Here is a 27,962-nt window from a genome sequence, read left to right as displayed (position 1 = left end):
ATGTCCACATCCTTTCTGTAGTGGGGGGCCCACAGCTGGACACAGGACTCCAGATGTGGCCTCCCCAGTGCTGAACAGAGGGGAATTATCACTGCCCTCAATCTGTGGGCAACTGATGCAGCCCAGGATACCCTTGGCCTTCTTGGCAGCGAGGCCACTCTGCTGGCTCATAACGAAGCCTTTGCTTATGGCTTTCTGTTAATTAACCAACTGGTCCCAACAGGGCAGCAGCCCAGCTACACCTCTGCTCTCTGCACCCCAGCTGATCTCCTCTGACCCAAACCTTGACCCTCTTAGCACAGAGGCTGACGTTCACTGAAGAGGGTTCACACGTTTCAAGACTTGGGGATCTGCATCCCACCCCAGCTCCCTGAAAGCAATGCTTTGCTCCAAAGGCTTCTCCAGAGAAACGTTCATCTCCTGAAACAAATCACAGCCCAAAAGCTCCCGTGCATCTGGAACCGGCTGGGGCCGAAATGCCGTCTCAGCCCAGCAGCTCTGCAAGCCCCAGGCCGCTGCCCCCAGCAGAGCTCGCTAACGGACCTAGCACACGCACGCAACCTGGGCCCAGCCAGGGTATCCTGGGCTTCGTTTCCTTAAATGCAAACCACTTCTAAAGACGTTGCACACGGATGTTGAATGCAATGAGCTGGCGGAGGTGAAGAAAAGCAGGGCCTCGTGTCTGCACGTCACGGGGCTCTCCTTCTTGCAAAGGAAAGTCCTATTTTAATCGGCTTTTATTGCCGCACTATTTACAAACCATGGATCGTCAAGCAACAAAGGTGCCATGGAGATAACTGCATGGAACAATTCTCCGGTTTCCCAGGAAAAAGCCTCTGTACGAGCTGCTGTCGTTGGCACGGGGCAGCCACAGCCCCCACCCCCCAACATCTCCCCTTTCCCGCACACATCCCATTTCGATGCAGCGGAGAAGCGCTGCCACGCGGCCTCAGATCCACTCCATCGTCGGGTTAGGAGAGCCTGACAGGGCTGATGTGAACATTTCCCACCCACGTCCACGTGACACGTGAAATCGCATTTCGGCTGGGTGAGACGGAGCTATTATTCACCTGTGCTCACATCACTGGACATGACTCCAGCCCACAGCCCGAAAGGAAGTTTGTTGGAGTTTCTTCTTCATGAAGGAAAAAAGGAATACAATACCGCGCCTGGGGACGTTTCATTTCAGTTTAAAAGGGGACACGCCAGGCCGGGCTGGCACCAGGGCACAGGGCAGGGAAAGCCTGGAGACCTCTGGATTATAGCAAGGGCACAGCTACAGCTCCGGGCGATGCCATGCTCCGCTTTCCAGCGGTAGGAGAGAGACTAAACCATGGGCTGCCCTGTCCTCTTGAGATTAGCTAGCACTGGGGAAGGGGTGTCTGTCCCATGCCCAAGAGCCCGTCCTGGTGCAGGATGCACCGGCTGGAGAAGACCCTGAATGGGCTGACGACCCTGGGGGAGTCGGTCCTGGACACCGGCCTCAAAAAGAGCAAGGCTGAGTCAAGAGCCGAGACAGAGCCTCCAACATCCCACTGCTTCTCTGATGGAGACCTCTGCCTCACCCTCCTGCCAAGCTGCATTCGAAAGCAGGTTACAGGACAGCATCAAGCCTGCAAGAGGCTATGGCGATGCTGTCCTCACTGGGGCTTACAGGGACTCAGCACCTCCCAGGATTGAGCCCACTGTCACCTCTCATTAGCTAACGAGGGCTGCCACCACTATGGGATGAGGAGCGTCCCCCCAGCTGAGACCGGAGCCAACACAGCGCCTCGCAAGAACGGCTCTTGGCAGGCGCGAACGACGAGCCTAAAAGCCACGGTCCCGAAGCCGTGCACCGTATCACCTGAAGCCAGGCATGGCTTTATCGTTCCTGATGGAGCGGAAAAGCAGGCGGCAGGAGCCCTCGGCTTTGGAAAGGAAGCAATTATGGCTATCTGGCTCTGGCTTTCTGCATCGAGTTCATTTTGTGCTGGAAGTTGAAACCTTTCCGTTTGCAACGGGACCCCATCCAGCATGGAGAGAAGCCCAGCGAGGATTAACGAGGCAGTCCGTGCCGCGAACTGGGCAGCCCCAAAGAAGGGCTGGACTGTGCAATACTCTTTCCCAGCGAGCGGCCTGCGGGCAAGCCCCGGGACGGCAGCGAGCAGTGCCAGCACCTCCAGGTCAGCCATGGGTACAGCAGGGAGACGCCACCGCAGCATCTCACGCTTGAAACAGGTGGAAAAAACCTGAGTGAGGAACATAAGAGAAGCATCGCCCAACGTGCACAGCGCTCCTGCACCGTCTTTCATCAGGGTGCTACCGCGCCCCTACCCAGGACCCCGGCCACAGATGCTCCTCCACCAACGCCCCCCTCCAGAGAGAGGTGACAACTCGGAGCAAACAGGAGCCTGCTAACAAATCATTGTTTCAATTCATCAGGGTGCTTAATATGCAGAGCTGACAAAACACACTCGCTGATGGGTTTGCAGTTAATGAGAGGTTTATATTCAGGTGGGGGGGTTAATGCACCATCTTTCAGCGTGTGTACACACACGCGCTCTCTCCTTTCAGTCACAAATGAGTCACCATCTTCCCAAACGTTTCCGTCGGCGCCTGTGCTCGGTAAACACGCCAGGTAAGATCATTTCACCTACCGCTTCAGGGCCAAGTTCGTTATTGGAGCATTTTGCAATCGTTGCGGGATTTTTTTGCACCCCCTTCAATAAGGGGGAAAGGCACATTGTGCCCTGGGAGATAGAGGCACGGACATACCGTGCCACGTACCCAAGAGTCCCCTGGAAGAGCTAGGTCCACAGCTCTGCTCAACTCCATCCGCTACGCCACGCTTCCTGCTCCCACGGCTTTGCAGCCTGGAAACCTTTCCCCGCTTCCACTTCCCGTCTATTGCAAGTCACTAATTTCAGCTCTGGTTTTGCACGGCCAGGATCCAGGCCAGGCAAGCTGACGCCATGGGAAATGATTCCCCTCTCGTTATCAAAGGCAGCCTGCTGCTACACCACGTTACCGCATCACGGCAGAGGACCAGATGAAAGGGTCATGCTGACCATCCCTTTCTGTCAAGGCTGAATTTTAGAGCACAGGCCAACAAATTTGCCATCGGTGCTGTATTTGCATTGCTAAGGGTCCAATTAAAATGGGGAGACCCTGTACAGCAGCTTTACAACCCTAGTCCTCTCCTTGGTGGAGCAGAACAGGGTATGAAAAATTCATGGCTGCGATTGTTCAGCAAGCATCTCCTCTCTTTTCCCACCTCCCTGCAGTCTGAAGGGCTGATCTACAAGTTCAATGGTTCCCTCTCCTCTCTTTGAAACCTCTGATTAATTTACCTCCACTGAACTGTTATGCAAATGGCCACCATCCGCAGCAATATTTAAATACCTACTACACGGCTTTTATTTTTTCTCCTCCCCCTCCTCACTTGCAAAGTCAGAGCTACTACAAACCTGACCCTCCACTTCTGATTAGAACGAATACTTTACGGGAGGAAAACCACGACATCTCACAAGTGTTTGGGAATAATTCATTAGCACTCATGCGGCAAAGACAACCGAGGCCGGGATAGAGAGAGAAAGAGAGAATGAAACGCTATAAAAGGTTTATCCAGGGCACGGGGGAATTAGGCAAACTAGCTGTCGCACATTTTCACCTTCTTTGTCAAAACACAATGGGTACCGTCGTGCAAACTAAATGGGGCAGTCACAGGATCGTCTTAACACCAATTCGGCACCAGAGAATCCATCATCCAAACCTAACGCTACAAGCACTTAATGGATTTCTGAGCAGCACTCATACAAATAATCATTTTTTTCATATAGCAGAAATGCAATTGCATATACATCAGGCCAGCCTTAAATCTCAGGAGGAAACATGTAGGAGAGAGGCACTCTCAGAAGAATGAACCCAATCAATTTTTTGCTAATGGTAAGATGAGGAGAGGATTGCACCCTCCGAACAGCAGGGACTCAACAGCTGCAGCCAACGAGCGATCCCCCTCTCTTCTCTCCACCACTTCTGCAGCACGTGGCCCCTTTTCTATTGGGGTCCTGCAATGCTCTCTTCTAGGAACACCCAATTTCTTTACGGGGGACAAGAACCCGAACAGGAGCCAGCAGTGTGCCCGTGTTGCCAAAAAGGCCAAGGGCATCCTAGGCTGCATTGGCAGGAGCGTTGCCAGCCGATCAAGGGCAGTGATTCTTACCTCTATTCAGCACTGGGGAGGCCACGTCTGGAGTCCTGTGTCCCATTTTGGCCCCCCGCTACAGAAAGGATGGCAAATTGGAGACAGCCCAGCAAAGAGCAACAAAAACGGTTTGGGGGCTAAGGGACATGACTGGTGAGGAGCGGCTGAGGGAAGTGGGCTGACTGAGTCTGCAGAAGGGAAGACCGAGGGGGATTGAATAGCAGCCTTCACCTCCCTGCAAGGGGCTGCAAAGAGGATGGAGCTGGGCTGGTCTCAGTGGGGGCAGATGACAGAAGGAGCAATGGGCTCAAGCTGCAGCAAGGGAAGTTGAGGTTGGATATCAGGAAAAACTGTCTCATCAGGAGGGTGGTGAAGCACTGGAACGGCAGTGGGAGCTCCATCCTTGGAGGTTTTCAAGACCCAGTTTCACAAAGCCTTGGACGGGATGATGTAGTTGGGATGATCCTGCGTGGAGCAGGGGGTTGGACTAGATGTGACCTCCCGAGCTCTCTTCCCACCCTCCTTGTCAGCGATGATGTTTTTCTTTACCAGCTGGCACTTGCTCGGATGTCAATAGGGAGGTAGACAGCCAGGGTACCATCAATGCCTGCCTATAACCCCTCCGCTCCCCGGTTCATTTCACAAAGAACAGCCAAAACGTGCCTTTCCTTTGCAGCCCAAAACAAATATCCTGGATGACTTATCGCGCACCATCCGAATGCATAGATGCACGTACACCGCCAGCAATTTATTGTGATGGAGGATGTGCTGACAGGCTGGCAGATAGGGGGATGGAAGGGAATAATTCTCCAGCTGGTACTCAAGACCCCTCACTGCAGAGACGTGGAGAAATCAAACTGTAATTCTGGAGCCTCTCCTGCTCTCACACTTCCTAGGAAGGCTCCTCTCTCAGCCTGCCTGGGCCCATTTAATCCTGGATTGAAAACTAGGTGATGGCAGCTCAGAAGATTAAGTTCTCATTTGCACTGAGGCCTCTTAGCACCGTGCAGCACAAAGGGGCCTTGGCACGAAGTACACATCAGGCCCTAACTTATCAGAACCGAAACACATGGTGGCTTGCCTTGATGGGATGCTCCCAGGATGAGATTAAAAACCGTTAAGCAATGCTGGAGCCCAGGAAGGCGAGGCAGCATCCAACAGCAAACCCCAAGCCGTGGCAGGCGACGATCACTCCCAGTGTAACAGAGCAGGGCCTTTGCCAACACCTCCTCTGGAAACACATTGTGCAGATTTGATTGTATCAGCTGCGTGCTTTTTGCCAGACTGTTTTCCTTCCCAGCTGGACACACCCGAAAGCCCGTGGAGGCTTCCTTCGCCCTTCCCAACCGTACCGTTTTGGGATTTTTCATAGATAAAAGGCACTGCTGCCTGCTTTCAAAGCTTCAGCACGGTTCCAAGACACAAACGATGCACAGCTGCTGAAGTTACGGACCAGCGAGAAGTCACGGTCCCCGATCGACACCCTGTGCAACTGCAAACAATCAGGAGAACGGAGGGTGGAAAAAATGGAAAGAAAAAAGGCATGCACATGCTTTTTTCTTGACTGGACATGTGCATCGGCTGCGCAGGGGCTTTGTTCACTCATGCTGGGACTGCTGCCCCTTCCAACAGAAATAGGAAAGGGAGGGTGTGAGTGTATCTACCTGTGGGTCAATAAAAAAAGATTTATTTTTTTTTGCAAAAACCTAATTGGTCTAATAAGAGATATCACCTCTACCATGAGTCCTCATTGCTTTCTATCTGTGGGACGCACTTGCTGCATCTGCAAGAAGCCGCAGGTTTGGGCTCTCCCAGCACAGGTCGTGGAGGGAAGAAGAGGGGAGGATTTCTTCACCCGTTCTCCTGCACGGTGTCCTCCATCCCATGCTCATGTTGCACCCTTTGGAGCTAAATCCTTCCCTCCTACAATGCAGGAGGAGGCAGGCTGGTGGAAAGGCCCAGCCTTGGGTGCGCACGCTGGAAGGAGGAGTGCCATGCACTCTCACATTGCAATGAGGATGAAGCCTTTAATCGGGGCCGGACGCATGAGATAACGAGCATCTCCCCGCCCCGTGCCAGCTGCTGCACTCGCTCTCTGTGCGGGCACCAACATTACTCTTGGTTACAGCACACGGGCGCACGCGTCTCGTTGCTCTCGCAGCACCAGGCAGATGTTCATTTACTCAGCTCGCGGAGTACTTTGCTCGCCAAAGCCATTTGAATCCTCCCCGAGGGCTCCTATTATAGCAAGGGAGGAGGGGGAGACCGAGAATAACAGAGTTGTACAGAAACTGCCAGCTTGTAAAACACCGCCCCCGGGCCCGCAGGGCCGAAGTCTTGCAACACGAGGCACTACATCCCTGCACGGAGAGACCTCAGAGCCCAGCTAGAGACCCGTGGCAGCCCATCTGCCTTTGAGGAGGGACGTCATGAGGTCCCACTTAGCTCCTGCTCCGGGGATTAATGCTGGCTCGATCCCCTGCTCATTCTGCCCCCCTCAGGAAGGTTTTCCATTCCCCACCTCCACGGGAGCGACACATTTCACTGGCTCCAAAGGCACGGAAAACCTTGGCACGCATTCAGATGCTATTTCTCAGCCCCTTATTATTTCCCGCCATGTCCCCTGCCCCTTGCTTTACCCCCAGCCTTTCACAGAAGAGGCTTGGACAGATCAATAGCTTTGCAGTAATGGAGCTCCCCAAAGCAGACTCCAAACTTCAGGTGCAGCAACGTCCGAGCCTCCGGAGGGGCTTCCTTCAGCTGCTCGGGCTGATCTGCTTTCCTCCCCACCCACCCGTCGCACCGAGGTTGGTGCTTGCGATAGGAACATGCTAGGAATCAAATGAGGGACACGATGCACAGCCATGGGGCTGACAAGGCAGGCAGTAATTGGGAAGAGGCAGGCGTGGGCGGGAACACGGTCTTCGAGCTCTGAACTCAGCACCTGGTAGAGGCTCGTTCATCCTAGAGCTCGGCTCAACGCAAGCTCCTTTGCCCGGCGTGCGAGCCCCCATGCAACAAAAGTTAAAAAAAAAAAAAGTGAAATTCCTGGCTTGGTTTCCTTGGCAACGCTATCTTCATTGCAAAGCACCACCTCTTGTCTCCAAGCAACAGGGCATTCTCCAAAGTCACTGGCGGACGAAGCCCACTGCTATCACTGAGGCAGAGGCACCTGGAGAATGATCCAGCGGTGTCACCTCCGGAGAGGATGGAGGGGCGGGCGCGTGCCACGCCTGCGCTGGCACCGAGAGAGCGCACACAGCTTCTTCCCACGGTGCCTAACTCCCTGAGGCTGGCATCAGCCCATCTACTGGTCTCTGCAAAGGGCCCGGGAGCCGTTTCTCTCCTCACTGCCCAACCCACGCACAAACGCATCCTCCGCTGCAGACACACAGGCTCTGGCGACACCGTTATAGCTCAGCGAGGGTCCCCATGCTAATCCCACGGCGGTTTCCTGACCCGGAGGTAGCTAGCTGCGTTCGTCTGAAGTTAGGAAGATGGCACGGTGCAGGTGCAATTTTATAGACTACCTGAACCAAGTCACGAGCTAGCTGAAGGTTACCGCACTGTAACCAGAGCAAAGCAACAGCGTGTCCCGGAGCCCTTCTCCGGCTAAAATTGCTGCACAGAAAGGGCCTTAATCCATGCACATACAAGGTCCCAGACACCCTCCAGGAAGCAGGAGCAGCTCTGTTGCAAGGTACTTTTATCTTCTGTTGCCTGGGCACACAGCTCTGCTCTCCCTCCCTTTCATCAGCTGTCAGCGATGGCACTGAACATGGAGTGGAGGAGGCCAACCACCCCCGCTAACCACTGGGCAATCCTTCCCCTTGCAGACACCCCGAGACTGCTTGCGTGCGCCCCCTTCCAGCAAAGCTGCTATTTGGTTGCAATGGTCACCCGTCCCTGCCACTTGCAATGCAGATAGCCCGCTGTCACGAGCATCAAAATACCCCTCGATCCCCTCACTCACCCCCACAGACGACTCCGGTTCAACCCTTCCTGCTCCAGACCCCTTGCATCCCCGGGCGAGAAGACAGGCACCTCTCCACACCCACCCGGCATGAGCTGTGGGCACACTGTGCTGCATTTAAAACCTCCCAGCTGCACCCAGGTAACAGGAAAGCTTTAAAAAAATGCAGCCTGGCTCTTTTTTAATCCAGTCGCTATTGCCTTTGGAGTTTGCCTTTCTGCACCTCGGCTCTGGGCAGGTTGTCAGAGCCCCTCAGGTTTCAATCTGATCGGAGAGAGACAGCGAGGGCCCAGCCAACGTCAGCCAGCAGCAAGTGGCCAGTCCAGGAGCACGGCTGGGTTTTTAAACTCAGTAGTCGGAGACTTGAAAGAACAGGACAGACAGAAATGGGAAGGTTGCCTCGTTACGGCCACCAGATGTATGGCGGAGCAAAGGTGAGCCTGGAGCTGGGTGGACAAAGGCTCAGCCTCCTCTTCGCTCCATCCCTGTAATGATTTCAAGTCCTCTATGCACAAAGACCACCCAGCGAAAGATGTGCTTCCCAGCTGGGATCCGGTTTTCATGCCCTGCTCCAAAATGGCCCCTCTCTGCACCGCACTTAAAGCCACCTGCCGACGCCCCCACCCCGCACCAGCACAGAGACACAGACGGGGTCTTCTAGACCGAGCACGAGCTGCTACCTGTGCAAGTCCCACCCCAGCCCTGACACACACTTTACAGATGTCCTTGGTCACCTCACCTGTGCCTTCATTTTTCCCATCCTTAAAAGAGTGGAGGGAAGGTATGCACCAACATCGGAGGAAGGGGAAGGGATGTTACAAGGCTTCGCTGGTTCGTGGCCGTGGAGCACTCAGAAGATAAGGGCCAAGTATTATGAAATGAAAACCAAATGACAAGCAGCAGCTAAGGAAGCATCCAGGAAAGGGCCGTTCACTTGACACACTGCTCACTGGGGTTGTCAAACCAGTTGCACTGACTTGCGGGCTCTGCCGCGGGGGCCAAACTAACGTTTGAATCCACCTGAGCTCACGGCTGCTGCCCGCTTTCTCTTCCCACGTCTCCCCTTCACACCCCGTCTGGTGCGAAATGAAGCTGGGGGAAGGGACCAGGTCACATCTCTGCATCCACTCGGTGCCTCGCGCGACACTGGCACCAGTTGCCATTATCAAACCACACGTAATGCAGGGGAGAGTTGGAGGTGGGAAGTCCGGAGGGACCTGCAGCGGGTCTGATGCAGCCCCGAGGTCTGGCGTGTGACCTTCCCTGCCATCTAGATAAATCAGAGCAAAGGGACAGGAGCCCCATTTAGACTTTCCATTTACACCTCGCTAATTGTTATTTGCAGAACACCCGTAACATTTTAATTAATTTCAAGTCCTCACCATAACAACCACCCAAGGTACAAAGAGAAACCAGAATAAACAAGGCCTGATTAAATACATAATTAATGTTCCGCTAAGCTCGGCATATATGAATATTAATTAGCAGGAACTACTCTACAGTTTGGCATCTCCTGTCATTATCAATTTATTCTTTACATTGCCAATTCCAGCTCTGGAACAAATTAACAAACCTTTCCCTGGCCTGCTGAAACCAGTAAATGTGGCACGCGTACAAGAGGCAGGCCTCACGATTCAATTATCTTGCCCAGACATTAGTAACTTGGAGTAGATTATCTTGAAATGAGAGAGTCGCTCAGCGAAGACTTAAATGCATTCGCCCTTTAATGGGGCTGAGAGTAAATAAGAAGCCTTCTCTCTCCGGGATGAACGGGAGGAAAGGCATCACTGCATCTGAGGAGCTCGGGCTGGGGATCTACCCTGAGCTCCTCCGCCACTGCTCTACTTGCATCACCTTTGTCAAGTCGCTGGCTGTTAAGTAGCAGGTAGCTCGGCGCTAGACCATCCCGGCTGCACACGGGGGGAGTCCACTGTCTCGTCTGCAGGGAAGGGGCTATGGTTGTATGGAGAAACCTCTGCCACCAGCCGTTTCAGGGCAGACAGCAGCCAAGCTGCCAGAGCGAGTACACGCCGCGCTTGCTTGTGGCCACCGCTCTGTGCAGCCGTGCCTGCTCGAGTGCGAGGGGCTCTGGGAAGGTGCCTGTGGCTGCACAGATGGTAGCAGCTGGTGGAAAGCCCAGCCTCAAAAAGAGCGACTTGGGAGCAGAGTCGTCCCTTGGAAGAAGCCAAGACGACACCAACCTGTCTGCTCCAAAAGAGACAGCTGAGAGGAGGCCTGAACCTCGGGCTTCTCCCCTGTGCCCGGGCAGCACGAGAAGCCGTACCCCACTGGGAAAAAAGGGGCTAATTCTGCCCTCATGGACCAGGAAACGCACCAGGGCTAAGCCGTCTGGACGCGACCCCAAACCGATCCATAGCTCTCCGGGCTCCTTTGCACCTAACTCCGCTCAGGTCCGAATCGCTGCTCAACCTGCACCTCAGGACCGACCCGGACACTTCGGTTCCGATCTCCGCTCTTTCAGGAGCTTGCAGCACATCCCTGTTCTCTGTTTCCACATCTGTAAAATGGAAGGAAGGACCACTTGAGAGGGGAGACGGGACACCTCTGCAGAGTGCTTTGAAGTCCCCTGAGGACAGGTTTTTATTGCTCAATACTACAGTAGTAGTTGTTGGCCACGAACCACTGCTCTTACTGCCGCAGGCCGTGGTGCAGCTTGGCAAGGTGACTCGTGGAGAGGACAGGTGACAGACAGAGGTGTCTGGCTTTGCAGGTACAAATCCCACGAAGAATTCATTTGGTTCATATCCCCCCCCCCCGGCCCCAACCCTCTCAATCTGCAACAAAGCCAAAACAAAGCAGCTTGACAAGGCTTCTTGCACGATCCTGGGAACACCATCCGCAAACCAAAAGGCTGTTACATTGCGCTAATTATAATGTCAGGCTTTCCACTTCAAGGATTATAATTAAGGGAGCACATTACAATGTTTCCAAACCCTGCACTGTAGGAAGGGGCCTCGTCAAAACCAAGCTGCGATACCAGGCACTGCTGAGAGATACTCTGGGGTCTGATACCCTGTATGTCGACGAGAAAGGGGAGTCGATGCTTTTCCAGGGAAGCAAGAGAACGTCGGTGGGGATCTAACCTCATTTTTGCTTTACGTTTTGATGCCGCCAGGGCAGGTCCGAGTCCTGGGTAGATCCCCGTTCCCATCCGAGACGCACCCTACGAACAGACAGGAAAGCTTGGTTCCAGACTGCAACACTCCCTTTCCTTGGCTTGCTTGTCTGCAGCTACCCGCTTGAGTCCTACCACAGCCTCCAGCATGCATGGCAGTGCTACAGGTCATGCAATTGTAGAAAATGAGGATTGCAAGGGACCTCGGGAGGTCACAACTAGTCCAACCCCCTGCTCAAAGCAGGATCTACCCCAACTAGTCCACCCCAACCAAGGCTTTGTCTACCCGGGTCTTCAAAACCTCCAAGGATGGAGAGCCTACCACCTCTCTGGGGAGCCTGCTCCAGTGCTCGACTACCCTCCTCATCAGACAGTTTTTCCTAATATCCAACCTCAACCCCGCCTTGCTGCAACTTGAAAGCGGCTGCCATACACAAGAAGCTTTGAGATCCCGAAAGAGCAGATGTGCATATTCGAGATGCCCTATTGAGAGAGAGGGGCAGAAACCCCAGAGCTGAAGGGGGTTCAGTGTTACTGCATCACCCCCTCCTCCTCCTTCTAGGATGCTACCAACCAAAAACATGGCCCAGTCAACAGAGCCCTGGCCTGGGTCATACCCCCTGCTCCAGGACAGACCTTGCACAAGTTGCTCCCCCACCTCCACTGCCTCCATTTCTTCCACCGTCAAATGGAGATGAGGTTCGCAAAGCGGTCCGATACCCCTGTATGCTGATAAGCCCCGCACAGAAAGGCTGCTCCGCTGGCTCACTATGCAACCGATGCTAATAAAAAGATGCACATCCACCTGCAAAGAAAATGAGGACCCACTCCCCTGGAAGAGAGTCTGGCATACACACGGCCTCGCTGATAAACACTGAGGCCGCGGCCCATAGAGGCATCTTCCAGCCCGACATCAAGGGAGCTGGCCACAAGACTGGGCTGCGTGCAACTGCCTACAGCAGGTACGAGATGGGCCAAGGAAACCCAAGCCTGGGAAAACCTCCCCTCTTCAGCAGCAGGACTTAGACCCCAGGATGAACACAACCCACACGCTGAGCTGAAACAGCGGAAGCCCACGGGCGCTGCCCTCCCTCACCGCTCTAAACGTTAAACTTTGATGCTGTGACCTTTAAGAGGCCGGAGATAATTTTGGAGCCCCTATAATTGTCCGAGGGTGGCTTTGTGCTTTACAGGCACAAAGAAAGGTTAGAGCAGCATCTTCCAAGAGCGCTCGCCAGCAACTGTGAGATTATCGTCATTAACCTACAGTTCAGGACGACGCGCCGCTGTTCGCTCCATCACAAAGGTTTGTTTCTTCAGCGACGGCAAAGACATCACCCCGGCTGACACACCGCAAGATGGCAAGAGGCAGATCCAGGCAGGAGTCCCATTCGCTTGTGAGCCCTGACAGCTTCATTCGAGGGATAAAATGCAATTATGCTGGGCTCGGCCCAAGCTCCAGTGACCTTTTTCTCTTTTGATGTGGTTAAAGCCGTCATCTTCGCAACCGGCATCAACTGCTACAAGGAGGAGCTGACGAGCGTCAACTGGTGCAACTAGCTGGTGCTAATTAATAGTCGAGGGGTGCTCCACGGACATGCCCCACTCAGGGCAGCACCCCTTTTTGCTAGCCTCCCCGCAAACAGCACCCAAAGGCAGGCCGGTTCCCTCGCAGGTTGGACTGCAAACAAACCGTTAATACACGAGGCAAAGCTGCAGAGCATTTGGGCTAGCACGGTTACACCACATCTGCAGCCAGCCACAAGCAATGGGATTAAGGGGTAAAGGCAGGGAGCAGGGGTAAAAGCCTGTGCTTAGGTTGAAAAAGCAATCAGGGCTCATGGTAGAGGTGATATCTTTTATTAGACCAACAAGATTTTTGCAAAAAAATATTTAGGTTGCAAATACCTTAAAGCGGGGATGGTCTTTTGTCCTGAGTTTGCACAGCGCATACAAAGCACAACCGGGTCCAGGATCACACCTCCCTGGGGCTTCCCACAACAAATGTCAGTATAAATCTACCTGGTGGGCACGATCCTCTTAGCAACCCGGAGAAAAAAGCCCTAAAGACTCTGCCCTATCCCATACGCCACCGTAGAGCCCCTTATTCTCAGAGATGACAGATGCGCCCCCACCGGATTTCTCTTCATTAGCTGCAATAGTTAGAACCAATTAAAACCCATTTCCCGCAGGCAGAAAGCAAGTGCTCCCTTATCTATTAAACAAGAACCCCCAACCCTATTTTGACAAATTCCCATTCAATTAAGCTCCCATACTTTTTATTTTAGAGCTTAGCAGGCTGCCAGAATGGAAGTTGAATTAAAGAAGCTGGAGAGATGGAAATGCCTTTCCCCCAATGCCACATTTCCTGAACGGCGGAGATCGGCCATACAAACGCAGCGGAGGAGAGACTTTGCACGGGATACTCAAGAGGGCTCAGCACCGGCCTCGCTCTCTCTGCTGCCACGGGAAGCAGTGCTCAGACCCCCCGACCTCAGCAGGAAATGGGCTACAGCAGCCTGGAAATCACTGGGGCCAAATTCCTGCTTTTATTGCAACTCTCAGCATATTTGGTATTTTTTCCTAAAAGCCCCTCTCCCCCACATGCAAACACACAAGCACGCTCCCACGCACTTGGAGTCAGGTTATTAATGGAGAACCTCTGATTTTATTTAGAAAGCAGGGGAGGTTTCCACCCCTCATCTGCCACCCAAAGAGCAAAGCTGGAAGATGAGAAGCCCAAATATTGCCACCCAAGACAACACACAAAAGGAATCCACATCCTTCTTTGCAATCTAACTGTTTTCAAGCACGTCTCTTTGTTCGCGGCCAGCTTTTGATGCCTGGCTGCCTGGAGTTGGAAAGGTATCCAGGGTTGTAGCCGTATTAGTCTAGTGGCAAAAGCAATCAGGACTCATGGTACAGGTGATCTCTTATTAAACCAACTAGATTTTTGCAAATCCAATCTGGATATAAAATGAACTATTCCAAACTGGAGATTTAACCACACCGTCAACTCTCCTATGAAATAGGAGCTTCATTTCTACCCAGGAGAACTTTTACAGTCTTTTCTCCTATGCCTGAAGAAGGGTGTTCGTGCCCCAAAGCTTGCAATTAAAACTATTCTTTTTTTGCAAAAAATCTAGTTGATCTAATAAAAGAGAGCACCTCTGCCACAAGTCCTGCTTCCTTTTGGAGTGGGAAAGGCAGACATCTCCCCCTGAAATTCTGTCTCCAAAACCTGCTTGATCTTTTGGCATTGGGTTCATGAATAAGCCCTTTTTTAAAAGCAGTCGTGCCAAAGTCATGCCGGTGAAACCTTGCCATCACCCCACCCCATCGCCCTGTATATACCTCCACAGCCTCATGTCTTTTATGTTAGCCTTCCTATCACTCAGTCTCTGCCGTGAGCGTACAGCAGCAGTAAAAATTAGATTCCTTTAATCTGAAGCTTTATTTTGGATAAATCACTAGAAATCCACGACTAGATATGGGCAGGATTAGACCGTCACATGAAAAACATCCACCGATATATTAGAGCAGCTGAAAACATACGAGGGATATGAGCCTTTGTGCGTCAAGAGGCGAGTCAGCCATCTGGGCTTAGGAAGGAGCTTCCTCCTCCAGGGATATCACTGTATAATCATCAGTTATACGGGTTCTGCAGATCCCTCAAAACATCTGCGGCAGCCGTCGCTACCAATGGGACGAGAGGAATTGCTGCTCTGCTCAGGCATCTGGCTGACAACTGTCCTTACGGCAGAGACAGGTGTGGAGAGCCCGAGCGCTGGAATCGGGGATGCTGCCAAGCCGCACGCTCCCTTGCTGGACAGGGGCCACGGGAGCGGCTAAAAGCACAGGCACAAAGGAAAGACGGAGCAAGGATTCAACGTTTTGAAGCACCGCAGGCTAGAAGGGAGCAATGAACAGCTCTGTACCTCCTGGGTGAGAGTTTGGCAACCCAGGGCCCTGGAGGGAGCATGCGCCCCTAATTATTCTGCAAGCGCCCTAATTATTTTCAATAGCCAAGTCCCACAATTAACTCTTTATCATGTCATGCTCTGCAGAGAAAAACCTCCCCCGGAAACCCCCAATGAAACCCCACCGGCGATATTTATAGGCAGATTAGATGGAAGATGGTATGAAGGGCAAAGGGAGTCTTTCCCCTTCTCTCACGACTGAACTGGGGTAACCATGCTCCCCCGGGCTGTTTCAATGTTGATATCAAGTGTGTCGATAGCTCGTTACCGGTCTGATCGTAGCCAGCTGTTTTCTCATGGGTGTTTGTACCTTGTTCTCCGACTCCATCGCTGGTTGAGGGCCAAAGAATAGCACATAAGCAGAGGTCTCTGCGGGGAGCAGAGGGCCCGACACTGCCTTTCCGTTGGAGGTAAGAGAGGGAAAGGCAGCAAATCAAACACGTACCTTTAGAAAGGAACAAGGTGCAATTAGGCTGTGGAATTAATTGCCGCCAGGGATGAACAGCCAAGAGCATGAGAAAATGCACAGAAAGGGTGGAGGGAGAATAGTCAAACATGTAATGCCCAGAACTGTACCAGTAAATATCCCAGCAACCTACCTGCACATGCACACACACACAAGGTTTGAAACACAGAAGGAGATTCAGATCAAGCGCTCTGCTTGGGGCCTGCCAGCCACGGGCATGGGATCCTCCCTTCTGCAAAGTTTCTTGCAAATTCCTGTATGAGAGCTTGATGGACCACTGAGCTACGAGGACTGCTGAACCGGCCTCGCTGACCTAGCCCTGTATGCCTACCATCCCAAACCAAACCAAAGGGCTTCAACATGCAGCATGTACTCCCTCCCTTCCTTCCTCCCATCAGTCAGTTAGCTCCCACTGTTAAACGGTCATTGCACTGGCAGCCTCGTTACCCCATGCCAAGGACAGAGACGTGACACATCTCTTGCATGTATTAGGCTTGCAGCTTCTAGGAGAACTATCACTCAGAGAGTCTCAGCTTTTGCAGATTCAAAAGTGTCAGTCCTAATGCGGCATTACACGAAGCTCTGTTTGCAGCGGATGTTTGATTTGTTCCTCGGTCACTCAATAGCAGAGCAGGGTGGATTAGCTGCACCTGAAAGTTGAACCCACCCCAGTGGCAATCAAAGAAATGTTTGTGCAACAGCAATGGGTGAACGCAACCACTGATGACAGGGGAAAATAAAATCCACATCTATGTTTTCAAGCAATTCCAAAGAACCTCAGCCCTTCGAGAGCAGGTTTGCCAGGCACAAAGACAAAGGTAAATCCAGACCCTGCCTTCCTTTGCAGCTTGGCGATGGGGCAGCTTTCCAAGGTTTGACAATGGCTAGAAAGGCAGCCCGGATTTTGCTAGCGCAGATGTGGCTGAAGAGATGTCAGGACACGTTGATAATTGCTGTGGGCAAAGCCCTTTGATTTCAGCCAACAAAAGGTACGGTGGAAGGCAGCAAGGTGTTACGGCACCACCTGCTCGCGTTAATGGAAAGCCTAGTTAAGCGAACCCCGCTGGCACGGCGAGCAACGGAGGGCAGGGAAAATTGATTCCGGCCTGAAAAGAAGCAATTTGCTGCCAAGGGCAAAGCAGGTAATAGCAAGGGTGGAAAGACTGCGGCTTCTGGAATTCAAACAGAGGAAAAACACGCCAGCTTACACACCCCTGCGCACACACTGACGTGCCCCAAAGCCCCCGTCGCTTTGCTGTTCTTGTTATCCTGTTGTGCATGGCTAGGTCCTGACTGCCCTTGCGGGTGCTACAAGCACTAGGACCAAGGCCCTGTAGTTTTGAGCCTTCTGACAAGACTCGACAGAAACGAGACGCGTCCAGGGATGCAACAGAAAACGGCAGCTCTGCCCCCGCCATGCAGGAAGGAGAAGCCGCAATCAAAATCAAAGTGCCCACAACAACGTGAAGGTGCGTCTGCAGTCTCTGCTCTGATGGGAAGGGAGAGGCTTTTGTATTTCAGCCGCTTTCGCCTCCTGCGTGCAAGAGGGTGGCACCATCACACGCCTTCCCCAACACGCTGTTTCAAAGGGCCTCGAAGAATCCCATGTTCCCAAAAGTCAAAACCACACAGAGGCCTTTTGTCCTATCCCTGCCCCAAGCAAAAAGCATAAAATAGAAGGGAAAAGCAGGTGAGAGGAGGAAAAAAAAGGAAGCAGGATCCCCCTCTCCTACCTGCACCACCATACAGGACTGGCCCGACCCCAGCATTGGTCATCTGACCCCAGCGCTATTCCCAGCCCAGGGCAGGGGGTCAGACTCAATGATCTAATAGATGACCCTAAAATCTATGAAATCTATGACTGCAAAGCATTTCAGTGAGACCACATCTCAAAAACGTACCCCCAGTTTTGCAATACTCACTGTCAAGCCTCAGCTCTTGGAGCGGTGGGATTCTGAAGGAAACCTGCTTTTCTTTTAAAAAAAATATTTTTTTACTGCCTGAAAGCATTACCCCTTCTCAGCACAAAGACCAGATAGCAAAATAGTAGTAAGAGCTCAACAGGTGTTGAAATCTCATGATATTTAACCTCCTTTCTTGTGATTTTGGTGTTTTTTTTAAACACTTCAAGCTTGTGCCAGCTGTGAGACCAAGGGAATTGAGGGCACAATATTGCATCGGTAGCCACTTCTGCAAAACTGTACCCTCCTAGTGTTGATGAGGCCTTTATAAGACTGATGTGAAAATCCAAACTAAAGACAATACACAGCGGGTTTCATTAGCGAGGCACCCAGATGCCTTTGTAATGAGCCAAAAAAAAAGGGAACAGCAGAACCATGCCCAAGGAAACCACCAATTCACTGCCCACTGGCCAGCCAAGCAAGCCATCTTCAAACAGAGGATGCTACCCCGATGGTGCTTACCAGGAATATTGTGTATCGTTATTGCCAGGATCAGCAGCATAATCCGCCTCCAACTGCTGCATCCCGGCGTCGGCGCAGCATCTCTGGAAGTCAGGAAAGCAGCCGGCTCTTCTGGCTGGACAGATCCCCCTCCTTTCCTCCTCTGGTAGGGCTCCCCGTTCTCACCTTTGTCTGAGGGTTAGAAAGCATAAGCCAAGGTCAATGTGGCAGACAGCAGGTTTGCTCCTGAAAAAGGTCCCCACCTCTCCACCCATGCAGGAACAGCTGGAAAGATGCAGATTCAAACTCTCCCAGGGGGTTTCATTTCAATTTAATTTAGTGCCAGCCTGTCTGCTAAACATTGCTGAGCGCCCAATAGGTGCGCCCATCAAAGCCTTCACTCAGAGGGAAGACAAGGCAGCCCCATGGCGACTTTCCACTACCACGAGAATATTAAAGGGCCCCAAAAGAAGCTACTTCAAGCCCATCCTGTCCCCAACCCCTGCAGGTTGATCCCCAAAAGCTTGAGTTTGCTGACGGAAGAAGACGCCGTTGCAGAGAGATTTATTTGACAGCAAACTCCCTGCAAGGGGTTGCAAAGAGGATCGAGCTGGACTGGTCTCAGTGGGAGCAGATGACAGGACAAGGAGCAATGGGCTCAGGCTGCAGCAAGGGAAGTTGAGGTTGGGTATTAGGAAAAAACCTCTCGCTAGGAGGGTAGTAAAACACCTGATCAGGCTACCAGAGCGGTGGTGCAAATCTCCGCCCTTGGAGGTTTTTAGGATCCGGGTAGACAAAGCCTTGGCTGGGATGATGTAGTTGGGGCTGGTCCTGCTTTGAGCAGGGGGTTGGACGAGATGTGGGGTCCCTCCAACCCTCATTTTTTAGGATGCTACAATTCTGTTTTAGGCCTCACGATGCTGCCAATACAGTACCACCCTACAACCATCTTTGAAAAACCTTCATTTTCATTTGACAAACCAAGGCTCTGAGTCCCCCAGACCTGTGTTTCCACAAGGGCGAGGACTAGCCCTACCCTGTATTTTGGCCGATGAAGTAAAACCCAAACACCAACTGGGACAGCAAAAGGGCAGAAGCGGTAGCCGGGGTATAATAAAAGACCTATTAGGAGCGAGAGCTTTCCTGTTCACCTTTAGATAGAAAAGGCGAAGTGACGCCAAGAAACGACATGGACAGAAATTCCTGGACACCACATAGGCAACAGCTGCCGCTTTGCACTAAAGAAGATTTGACATTTCAGACGCACTGAATTCTCTCCCCTGACCCCTCGTCTCCTGCCCAGGAATTTTTGGTGCTGACAAACAAGTGTAAGAAGTCGTCTGAAACTGTTTTGATTGAATATCAGCTGCTTCCCATGCCATTTTGAGGCTGGATAATGCTCGACTGTCACATAGCGCTTTGCAAAGCACGCATTTTCAATGCCAATTAAGAAGCTTAGCATAAAAGCGTTCATGCAAATCGACACGCCAGGTCTTCCCGGGAAAGCGGGGGTGTCACTTTTGTCATTCGCATCTTGCCATCTGTAATAATAAAAAAATAAAATAAAATAAAAGAAATGGCTTAAAAGCTTTCTGAGGAGGTTCTCGACAGCACGCAACAAAAAACATCTGCTGGGGTTAAGTAGGGAACAGCAAGGAATTAGCGCATTTCAGCAATCAGAAGCCATCCGGGAAGCTTGAAATGAAGACATCGAAATTCATGCAACCAGGCAGCCAAGTCGAGTCAAAGTCGGTCCCGAGGCTGCTGCGACCATTGGGACACCTCGGATGCTGTGCATCATTGGCGATTGTTCGGGCAGAGTGACCCAGTGGTGCCCATCTCCTCTCCAGGTAGGGATGGCCATTGGCTCCCAGGACGCTCATCCGCCCTTGACAGGTCTTGCTTTTAGTCCCGCTGGGTGTCCACACACCCTCCCACCCAGGCCAGTGCAGGTGGGGGTGCCGGTTTAGTTGCTGACAACCCAATCATGAAACAGGCTGTACTGGTTTACCTGGTATCAGACAGCAGACCAAGAGAGGCCTGGCCTGGCAGGGTCCACACAGCCACCCCTGCAATACAGCAATGCCTCTCCCAAGTCTCGGACTGGGGCCACCAGCTCTGAACCCATCTGTCTGCAGATGCTTACACTTCTCCTTCCAAAATAGCTTCTTCTGGCGAGTTGGCTGTCACCGCTGCTAACAACCCAATACACACATTATTGCCACGATAAAACCAGGCATCTTGTCCTCCCCAAATTCTAGCTGAACCATAGGATATGGGAATGCATTGGTTAATTGTTACATCCTGTTTTTCTGTGTATAATGGTTCTTATTTACCAGAGTAGAAAAAGCCAAAAAGCAGCTCTGACATGGAAAGGACCAGCCCTGGAGGGTCTTTTCCGGTCTGCTGCATGTGGAAGGGCTCGGCTTGTCATCATTTGGCTCTAAGTTCTTAGGAAGTCAGTCCCTTGACTGTGAAGCTCACCATTCAGTCCATGATGAGGGCTGTGTAGGATTGGAAAGGCGAGGGAGGTAAACCCCTAACCACCAAACAGGTGAGAGGAGCAGCAGCTCCGTCTCACCCACCCAGGCAAGGCGCAGCTGGACGTACATTCAACGGTGGACGTGGCTTAACAGATTTCAAGGAGTCGACTAAATTCCCTGTGATCTCACCCACATCAGCAATGCCTGCAAGTGCATCAAAGGGTCTTTCTCCCTTAATTGCAGGGTCCGAAGGGTTCAGTTATCCAGGGTGGTCTCCTGCCAGACGTTCTCCTCTGGCTTACCAAGCCAGGCTTCAAGCACTCGAAGCGATGGGGTGCCGTCTACCTCCCCGTGACAGACTCTGCCCCAAGACCAACGGATCAGAGAGGTCTGGGCTTGTCAGCAAGGTTTTCGGTCTAAGGTATCGGTTTCCATGAACTCTTTCAGTTGCACCATGAGCTCCACCTATGCTTCACAGGCACCAGTCCTCTCTCTGTTCCCATGCAAGTAGCACCCTTGTTTGATTTCGTGCCTTCCACTGCCTCCGGAGACATGCAATCATCTGGGCATCACCAAGGCACCCTTCTGGAGGAGGCAGAAACAGAGAATACTGCGTGCGTGGCTGCGGGACACCCTGAAGCGCCCCACGGCTGCAGCCTCTGCAGATGCAACGCTTATCAGGGGAGGGGACTGCACGCAGGAATAGCAGACAGAGGAGCTCTGGTTACAGATGGACCGGCGCGGATGCCAAACCCTGGAAGATGAGATGAACAGCAAATTGGTGGGCTGTGAATTGGTGCCGATCATCTGAGCAGTGCTAGAAACTGCTGTTTCTTCGGGGACTCCCTGGCACTTTCTTTCCAGAAGGAGCTGCCTTACAATCTCTGCAAGGAGCTCAAGGAACTCCTTCACATGCCTTCAAGCTTTGCAAAGGAGGCCCCAGCTTCCTAAAATAACACCCCTGGCTTTGAGCCTCATGGATCGTGAATGCTAGCAAGGAAGGAGGGAGCTGAGGCAGCTTCCCCCCACCCGAGGACACCCCATATGCATCCAGGCACCGGTGCTTCCTCAGGCAGTTGTGCTTTGCAGCGTTCCTGAACAACCAAGGCAAAGCTCTGAAATCACCACGTGCCCTAAGCACGTGCCCCGCTGCTCGACAGGCTTTGCACTCATATGGATGAGATGGCGATGGGAACCAGCAGCACGATCAGGTGGGTGACGACTGAGCTGCCGTTCAAGCCCGCTTGACAAGGGCCACTGGCCTGGCTGCTATGGGCAAGTGCTGCAGCTTGAGCCCCCTTTCCTCCCTGAAGACAGGACCCCAAGATGCTGCCCTTCCCCCTGGAGCAAAGCAGGGCAGGAAGGCTCAGAGCAATCTGCTCCGCACAGTACATGGAAATCTCTCTTGCAAATACCTTTATTATCCTGCCTCCCACTCACCCCTGGCTTCCAGTAGCTTCAGGAGTGCACTCGCAACAAAGGGAGGAGAACAGCACGCGCACAGTAATTACCATATCCATGCCTGTTTAATTGTCGTGCAACTTTCACCATCACCATGCTCGTAAAGGCTATGAGTGCGCAGGGAGGCATGAGCACCTTGCAGGTGAGAGGACCCAGCTGGTGGGGCCATGCAGTGATGCTCCAGCCCTTCCCGGCTAGATTGCAGCTGGCTCGGGTGGACTGGCACAGCTGCAGTCAGCCTCGACCTGCCTTTAATGAAGCAGAGAATTGCAACACGAGCTGAATGAAATGCAAAGCTCTCAAACTCTGGGTTCAGAGATGATACCTTTTATTAGACCAACTAAGAAATTGCACACACAAAAAATCATCTTTCTTTGCAAGCTTTCACCCTGCTTCAGAATGAAAGATGGTCAAAGTCTCCATGGGTAGAAAATAAACTCGGTTTTGCACAGAGGAAGCTGAAGGTGGATGCCTGCTCCTCTGGGTCCTTTGCGTGACTTACTCTTTGATGCGCGGATAAGGCAGGATTTCTTCCCGGGCGGCGTCAGATGGCAGAGAGGCAGGGAGGTGCAGAAATCCTTCTTTGTTATTTAGCAATGGTGTTTATAATTGCAAGCTGAAGTCACTTATACAGAGAGAGATGGCAACTACCTGCAGGCTCCCAGACTGCCTTAATATCCTGGCCGGCTAGTCCCCAAGTTCAACCACAAACTGCTTATGCCGTGCTTAAAACCAGTAACTCTTCCCCTCCACGACGGGATCAGCCTTAAGCATTTATAGGGAAATATCACATTTAAATGGAGAGCCTCCTCCACACCGCACCGTTAGCTGCCTGCTCGCATGTCAACTCCCCTGGCTGAGGACGAATGTAACTCAACCCAAGGGAGGCACAGCTTGAACCGAGACGCGAATGACAAGAACCAGGTAGCCAACGTGGGAGAAAACTAAGCAGGAGCGGTTAGAAACCCAGGCAAAAATCACCAGCCCATTGTGCAAAACTCGGATCAGGAAAGGGACAAGAACGGCGCTAACGGCTGGTCTACCCGGGGGATTTCTGCATCGGGCGCTACATTATGCAGCTGCAGCAACATAAGCTCCCCGTGATACGAGACAAAGCACCCCTGTAAAAGGAAGATTTACAAAGCCGCAGCTTAAAATGAGACTTTGTCTGTTGCAAATACAGATGTGAGAATAAATCAATGGGAAAACGCCGGGGATCATAAAGCCAAGGTCTGCAGGTTCCCTTAATGACGTCTGTTCACACAGTGTGTGAGCACCTCACACTCCTCACCTATCAATACTCACAACCCCCTGCCAGAAGAGCACGTAGTACTATCCCCAGAGACCCGAGGCACAAAGATACTGAAGAAAAGAGATCATGGGTCCTTCCAATAACACCTTTTCCACAGGACCTTCACTGAAGAGAAGGATGTTTCCCATCTCTTCTGACGCTCCTTCCAGCCATGCATCCCTACCCGCCGGTGTAACACCAACAGCTTCAGAGCAAGGCCACTTGAAGTCGCACCAACCTGCATGAGCGTTGGTGGAAAGCAGCCTGGATCACTACCAGGCTGGGAGCGGTGAGAGCCAGCAAGGAAAGACAAACAGGAGGAAAATCCTGAATGACAAGGCAGAGGAGGTGGGAAACTCGCTCTCTGCTGCAAAACAAGTTGCGCGAATGGCGAAGAAAATGGGTATGTGTGAGCCTAGGGACCTGCCCTTCAATGCAAGCAACAGCAACGACAGCTTTTGAGCCTCTGGAATTGGTTCCTCTTGGAAAGAGCGACAAAGGTTTAGAGAAGGCGTCTGCTGGCAGCAGCGCGGCAAAGACGGGGCAAAGGGACAATTCTGCAACGCAAAGGGCAACGTGGACCGAATGCAAAGGGAAGAGATTGCCGGGCATCTCGTTTTTAGTTCAGAGCTTTGAGGGCTTGATCCCTGCTAATTAAGTAGGCAGCAGCCAGCTGAGCTACCTTCATTACCCGTTTGCCTGTCTTTTCCACGTTGGCTTGTGCTAGAGTCAGCTACGTGCACTCCTCCCATTCACTGTCTTTGCTGGTGCTCCCCAGGGGAAAGCAGACACTGCTTATGATGTCTTACGCATCTGATCTCAAGTGAAATTGCATTCTGGAAATACTCTGGGAACCAGGAGCCCGTCTTTTAACTTCCCAGCCGTGCTCTCTTGTCGCTGCTCAGGTTCTCCCTCGGCAAAATGTTATGAGTACTGATCCATTAGTGTCTGTCAAGCAGCTTGCAGTGTTGGATGCAACAGCCTCCTCCTCCGACACCGCTGCTTGCCTTCCCGTCTCTCGCACCTCCAAGCCAACCGTGGTAGTGCACGCTCCGATGTGCCCGCTTGCTCGACAGGAGCCGGTACCGCCATCTCCCATGCAAGATGCAAATTGCAGCTGGGAAGCAAAGCCAACTCCATGAATATTAAAAACCAGCCTATTGTCTGAGGACCTGGTTTCACAGCACCTACACGCGGCACCCAGACAGGTGAGCAAGCTCGGGGGGCTGACGCTGGACTCAACTTTGCACCGGCACACATGTTCCTCCAGTAGTTTAACCTTCTCGGATGTCCAGGCCGCACAGCTGTCACGCCGCTGACTTGCTGGCTACGCAGAGTCTCATTACGGAGGGAGTCTGCTCTGTTTCAACCTCACCTGGCCCCATAACGTGATCCCTTTTACAGCAACAGGATCAGATGATGCCGAGTCTAGAAAAGCAGCAGGGTGGCTTCAATCCAAAGCATTAGCATCACTTGAGTCATGCAGCCCAGTGTATCTTTAGCTATCCGACTGCATGCTCCCATCTGCTGTGGGGCTGCAAGGGAAATACATCATCCAAAAACCACTGCAACTTTTAAAAACAGGGGAAAAGAAAATTAACAATATACTGAAAACCTGGCTGTCCTTCAGTTGGTTATACCATTTAAATTTGTGTCACTACTGCAAACAGAGAAATGACTGCATTGCTAGCAATGGTCATGCATTTTCTGTCTGTAAAATACACAGACATATAATTTATTTGGAGGATTTACAAATTTCGGTTCGACCCTGAGATGCAACCCTATGCTCCCTTTAATGCTTCTGATCTTTAGACATCACTTAAAGCTACATATGGTGAACTAAGAGAAACGTGCATGCCTCCTCACGTAGCTAAGAGGCCATCACTGCTCCCTTGGAGACCCTAGGTCACTTTGCATCCTTCTTCTTCTCCCCATCTGTACAGGAAGGACAGGCTTCGCCTTGCAAAGGCCCACAGAGGGTTAATTAGATCTCATGAGCTGTGAACACCATGCAATTTTTCACTGCTCTTGTAGCTGATGAGGAACTTAAAGTGTGTACAGCTAGGAGCACAGGAGAAATCAATCCAAATGAGCTAAAGGTATGAATTGAAAGTGAGCTAATTAAGCCTCATTAACCCCCCAGTGTGGACACACACATTCAAAATTTAAGTCGGGGTAATGTGATTTGGGTTAATGCTCTTCCAAAAGGATTCAAACTAAACAAAATTAAGGCTCCCTTCGCTGTAAATGAGACTTTCCACCCCGGGCTTAATGTGGTTTTGCTAACCCAATTTGAACATTCATCTGAATTGCCTTTCCTGGCTGTGCTCGGACGGACAAACCCCGAGGAGTTGGTTCCAAAGGACCCGGGGCTTCGGATGAGTGACCGCAGGGGAAACGAGGGACAGGGCATGCTGCGTGCCAGCTGCCATGCTTTTACTGCCCGTGTGCCCACTTTTATCCTGCGTTAAAGCTAACTTGGGCTAGCCCACCTTGCAGTGAAAGAGGATGAAGGTATTGGGGCTCGGCTACTATTTGCATGCCGGGGAAAGGCCTGCACACAGGCAGTTACCACCTCGCTTCATCCCAAAGCACCTCACCTGCAACCTCCTCGGCCATGCTGGTACCATCTCCGAGCTGTAGCAGGCTGTCTTTCTCCAAAGGCATTCAAAGGATGGAGACTACACCGTGCTTAGATCAGCTACCCATCTCACCTGAACACGTCTGACTCCAGATTCCCCCCGTTTGGACCTCATTATGTTTTCTTCTGCTACGATAAAGAGGCATCCACCTCCCAGCCTAGGGAACTGCAGCCGTGATCAAGTCCCTTCTTCATCTTCCCAGCCATAATAAAGGAAAGGAAATGAGCTGCTTCAGTCTCTTGCTGTTAGCTGGGTTATCTAGGCTTCGACCAAACCTTTCTGAAGTTTTCACCATCCCTGCCAAGGAGTGGAAGTGAACACAGGGTGCAGTAATGGTCCTGCTAATGCAGGATGTCACCCCACTGCATTATGCTACCTGCCAGGATGGGCACCAAGGTAGCAAAATACCTAAAACTCTGCATAAATGTACATTTAACTGCTTTAAAAGGCGAGGGAGAGCTCAGGAGTGTGCACTAGCTGTCCCAATGCAACTATTCACCTGCAGCTAACCTGCTATATCTTTAACCCTAAATAAAACAGTTGCAGGAGCAGTGGTTTTGTTGCCCTTGTAGGACGCAGGCGTTACCACCACATCGCAACAGCTCCTAAGAGCACCACCAGATATCGATGCAACTGTGATTGCTGCGTCTACCCAAACAAACAGGGTGAGAACATGAAGGAGCTATGCAGCCTGGGCTTCACCTGGGAGGATCCATTGTAAAGGGCAGTGATAGGAGTCAGAAGTAGATTTAAAATAAGCACGAGGAGAAAGTAGATGTGTTGAGTCTTTAAGTGGATCTCACCCCCTCCCCTGTTGCCTTGTGTTTTGCCTGCAGCCACGTAACCCAAGAAACCATGCAACAGTTCTTGGGGATAAGGTGCCCTCCAATTTGGCAGCTCCCTCACCAGCCACTCTGCTCCAGGATCAGCACCAGGCCTGCTGCCTTGCTACCCACTCCTGATCCGTGCCAGAAGGCAGCAAGAGAGATCCCGCCTGCAATCAGTCCCATTGAGGGAATGGAAAGGCTTCCCACAGGCAATCAGCAGGCAAAGGCCTCTTCTTCATCAGATGGTTGTGTGAACCTGGGATCAGCTATGGGACTGCAACACACCTTCCACAAGCAAGTCTGAGCCCTGTAGGAACTGCCCGACACTAGGTAAAGGGGGGTAGGGGTATGCATGGGCACGTACATGCATGCACACATGTAGACGCACACATGCGATTACACCTGCACTGAACTCCACTGCAAACCCCCCACCTGTACCTATTCACAGCACCAGGACAGAGAGGGTGCAGTACACCTTTGCCATGGTGAGCTGCCCACTCAGGCAGACAAGGCTCTTTGCAGACAGACATGCAGACGACAGGGTGTGCCCGACCCTGGGGAAATAAGTGATGGACTTCAGATGAGCCCTGCTCGGTACCCGAGTGTTTGCTGGGTTTATTTACCCAATACTCAGGGATGCAGCCCACGGGGAGGGTGTCTAGAAAAGGAGAGAGAGAGAGTAAGGTGATGCAATTGCTAATTAAACCATGGAGGTGCGCGTGCATGAACATGTGCACACACACGCGAGCCAAGTGCATGGGGTAGGAGACACGTGACTGGGACAATCCTGGATAGTAGCCCGAGGTGCACAGAGGGCCAAGCTGGCCCCAACCCCTGCAGGACACAGGGACGTGCACATTGCATCTGCTTTGTCCTGATGCAGGGCTGACTCGGGTCCCATCTCAAGTTCCCGGGCAGTGTCAGAGCATCACACACAGAGTGCCCCTGGCCCCAGCCTGGACTCGGACCTGAGGGTATATTTGCTCTTCTATCACTTTAAAAAGCAAAGCCAGAGCAGATTGAAGCCTACTTATTACCAAGTAATGCATTCGGGTCCCTGTACCAGGACCTCTGGAGAATCAGGAGAGCTTGCAGCACAGGCAGCAATTAGCCCC

At 52.1% G+C, this 27,962-nt stretch overlaps 1 protein-coding gene across 3 annotated transcripts in view; it reads right to left on the bottom strand.

Moving 5' to 3' along the window:
- The window catches only part of SLC39A11 (solute carrier family 39 member 11), a 256,171-nt gene that overhangs the window by 79,815 nt on the left and 148,394 nt on the right, over nt 1-27,962 (bottom strand). For all 3 annotated transcript variants that reach the window (XM_019516098.1, XM_019516114.1, XM_019516107.1), the window contains exon 6: nt 18,165-18,335. In XM_019516098.1, the coding sequence (XP_019371643.1) occupies nt 18,165-18,335 (171 nt within the window). The remainder of the gene's footprint in view (nt 1-18,164; nt 18,336-27,962) is intronic.

Source organism: Gavialis gangeticus, unplaced genomic scaffold, assembly GCF_001723915.1.
Source record: "Gavialis gangeticus isolate Ggan-Ray unplaced genomic scaffold, GavGan_comp1, whole genome shotgun sequence".
NCBI classification, from domain to species: domain Eukaryota; kingdom Metazoa; phylum Chordata; order Crocodylia; family Gavialidae; genus Gavialis; species Gavialis gangeticus.
This window is presented reverse-complemented; position numbering and strand designations above follow the sequence as displayed.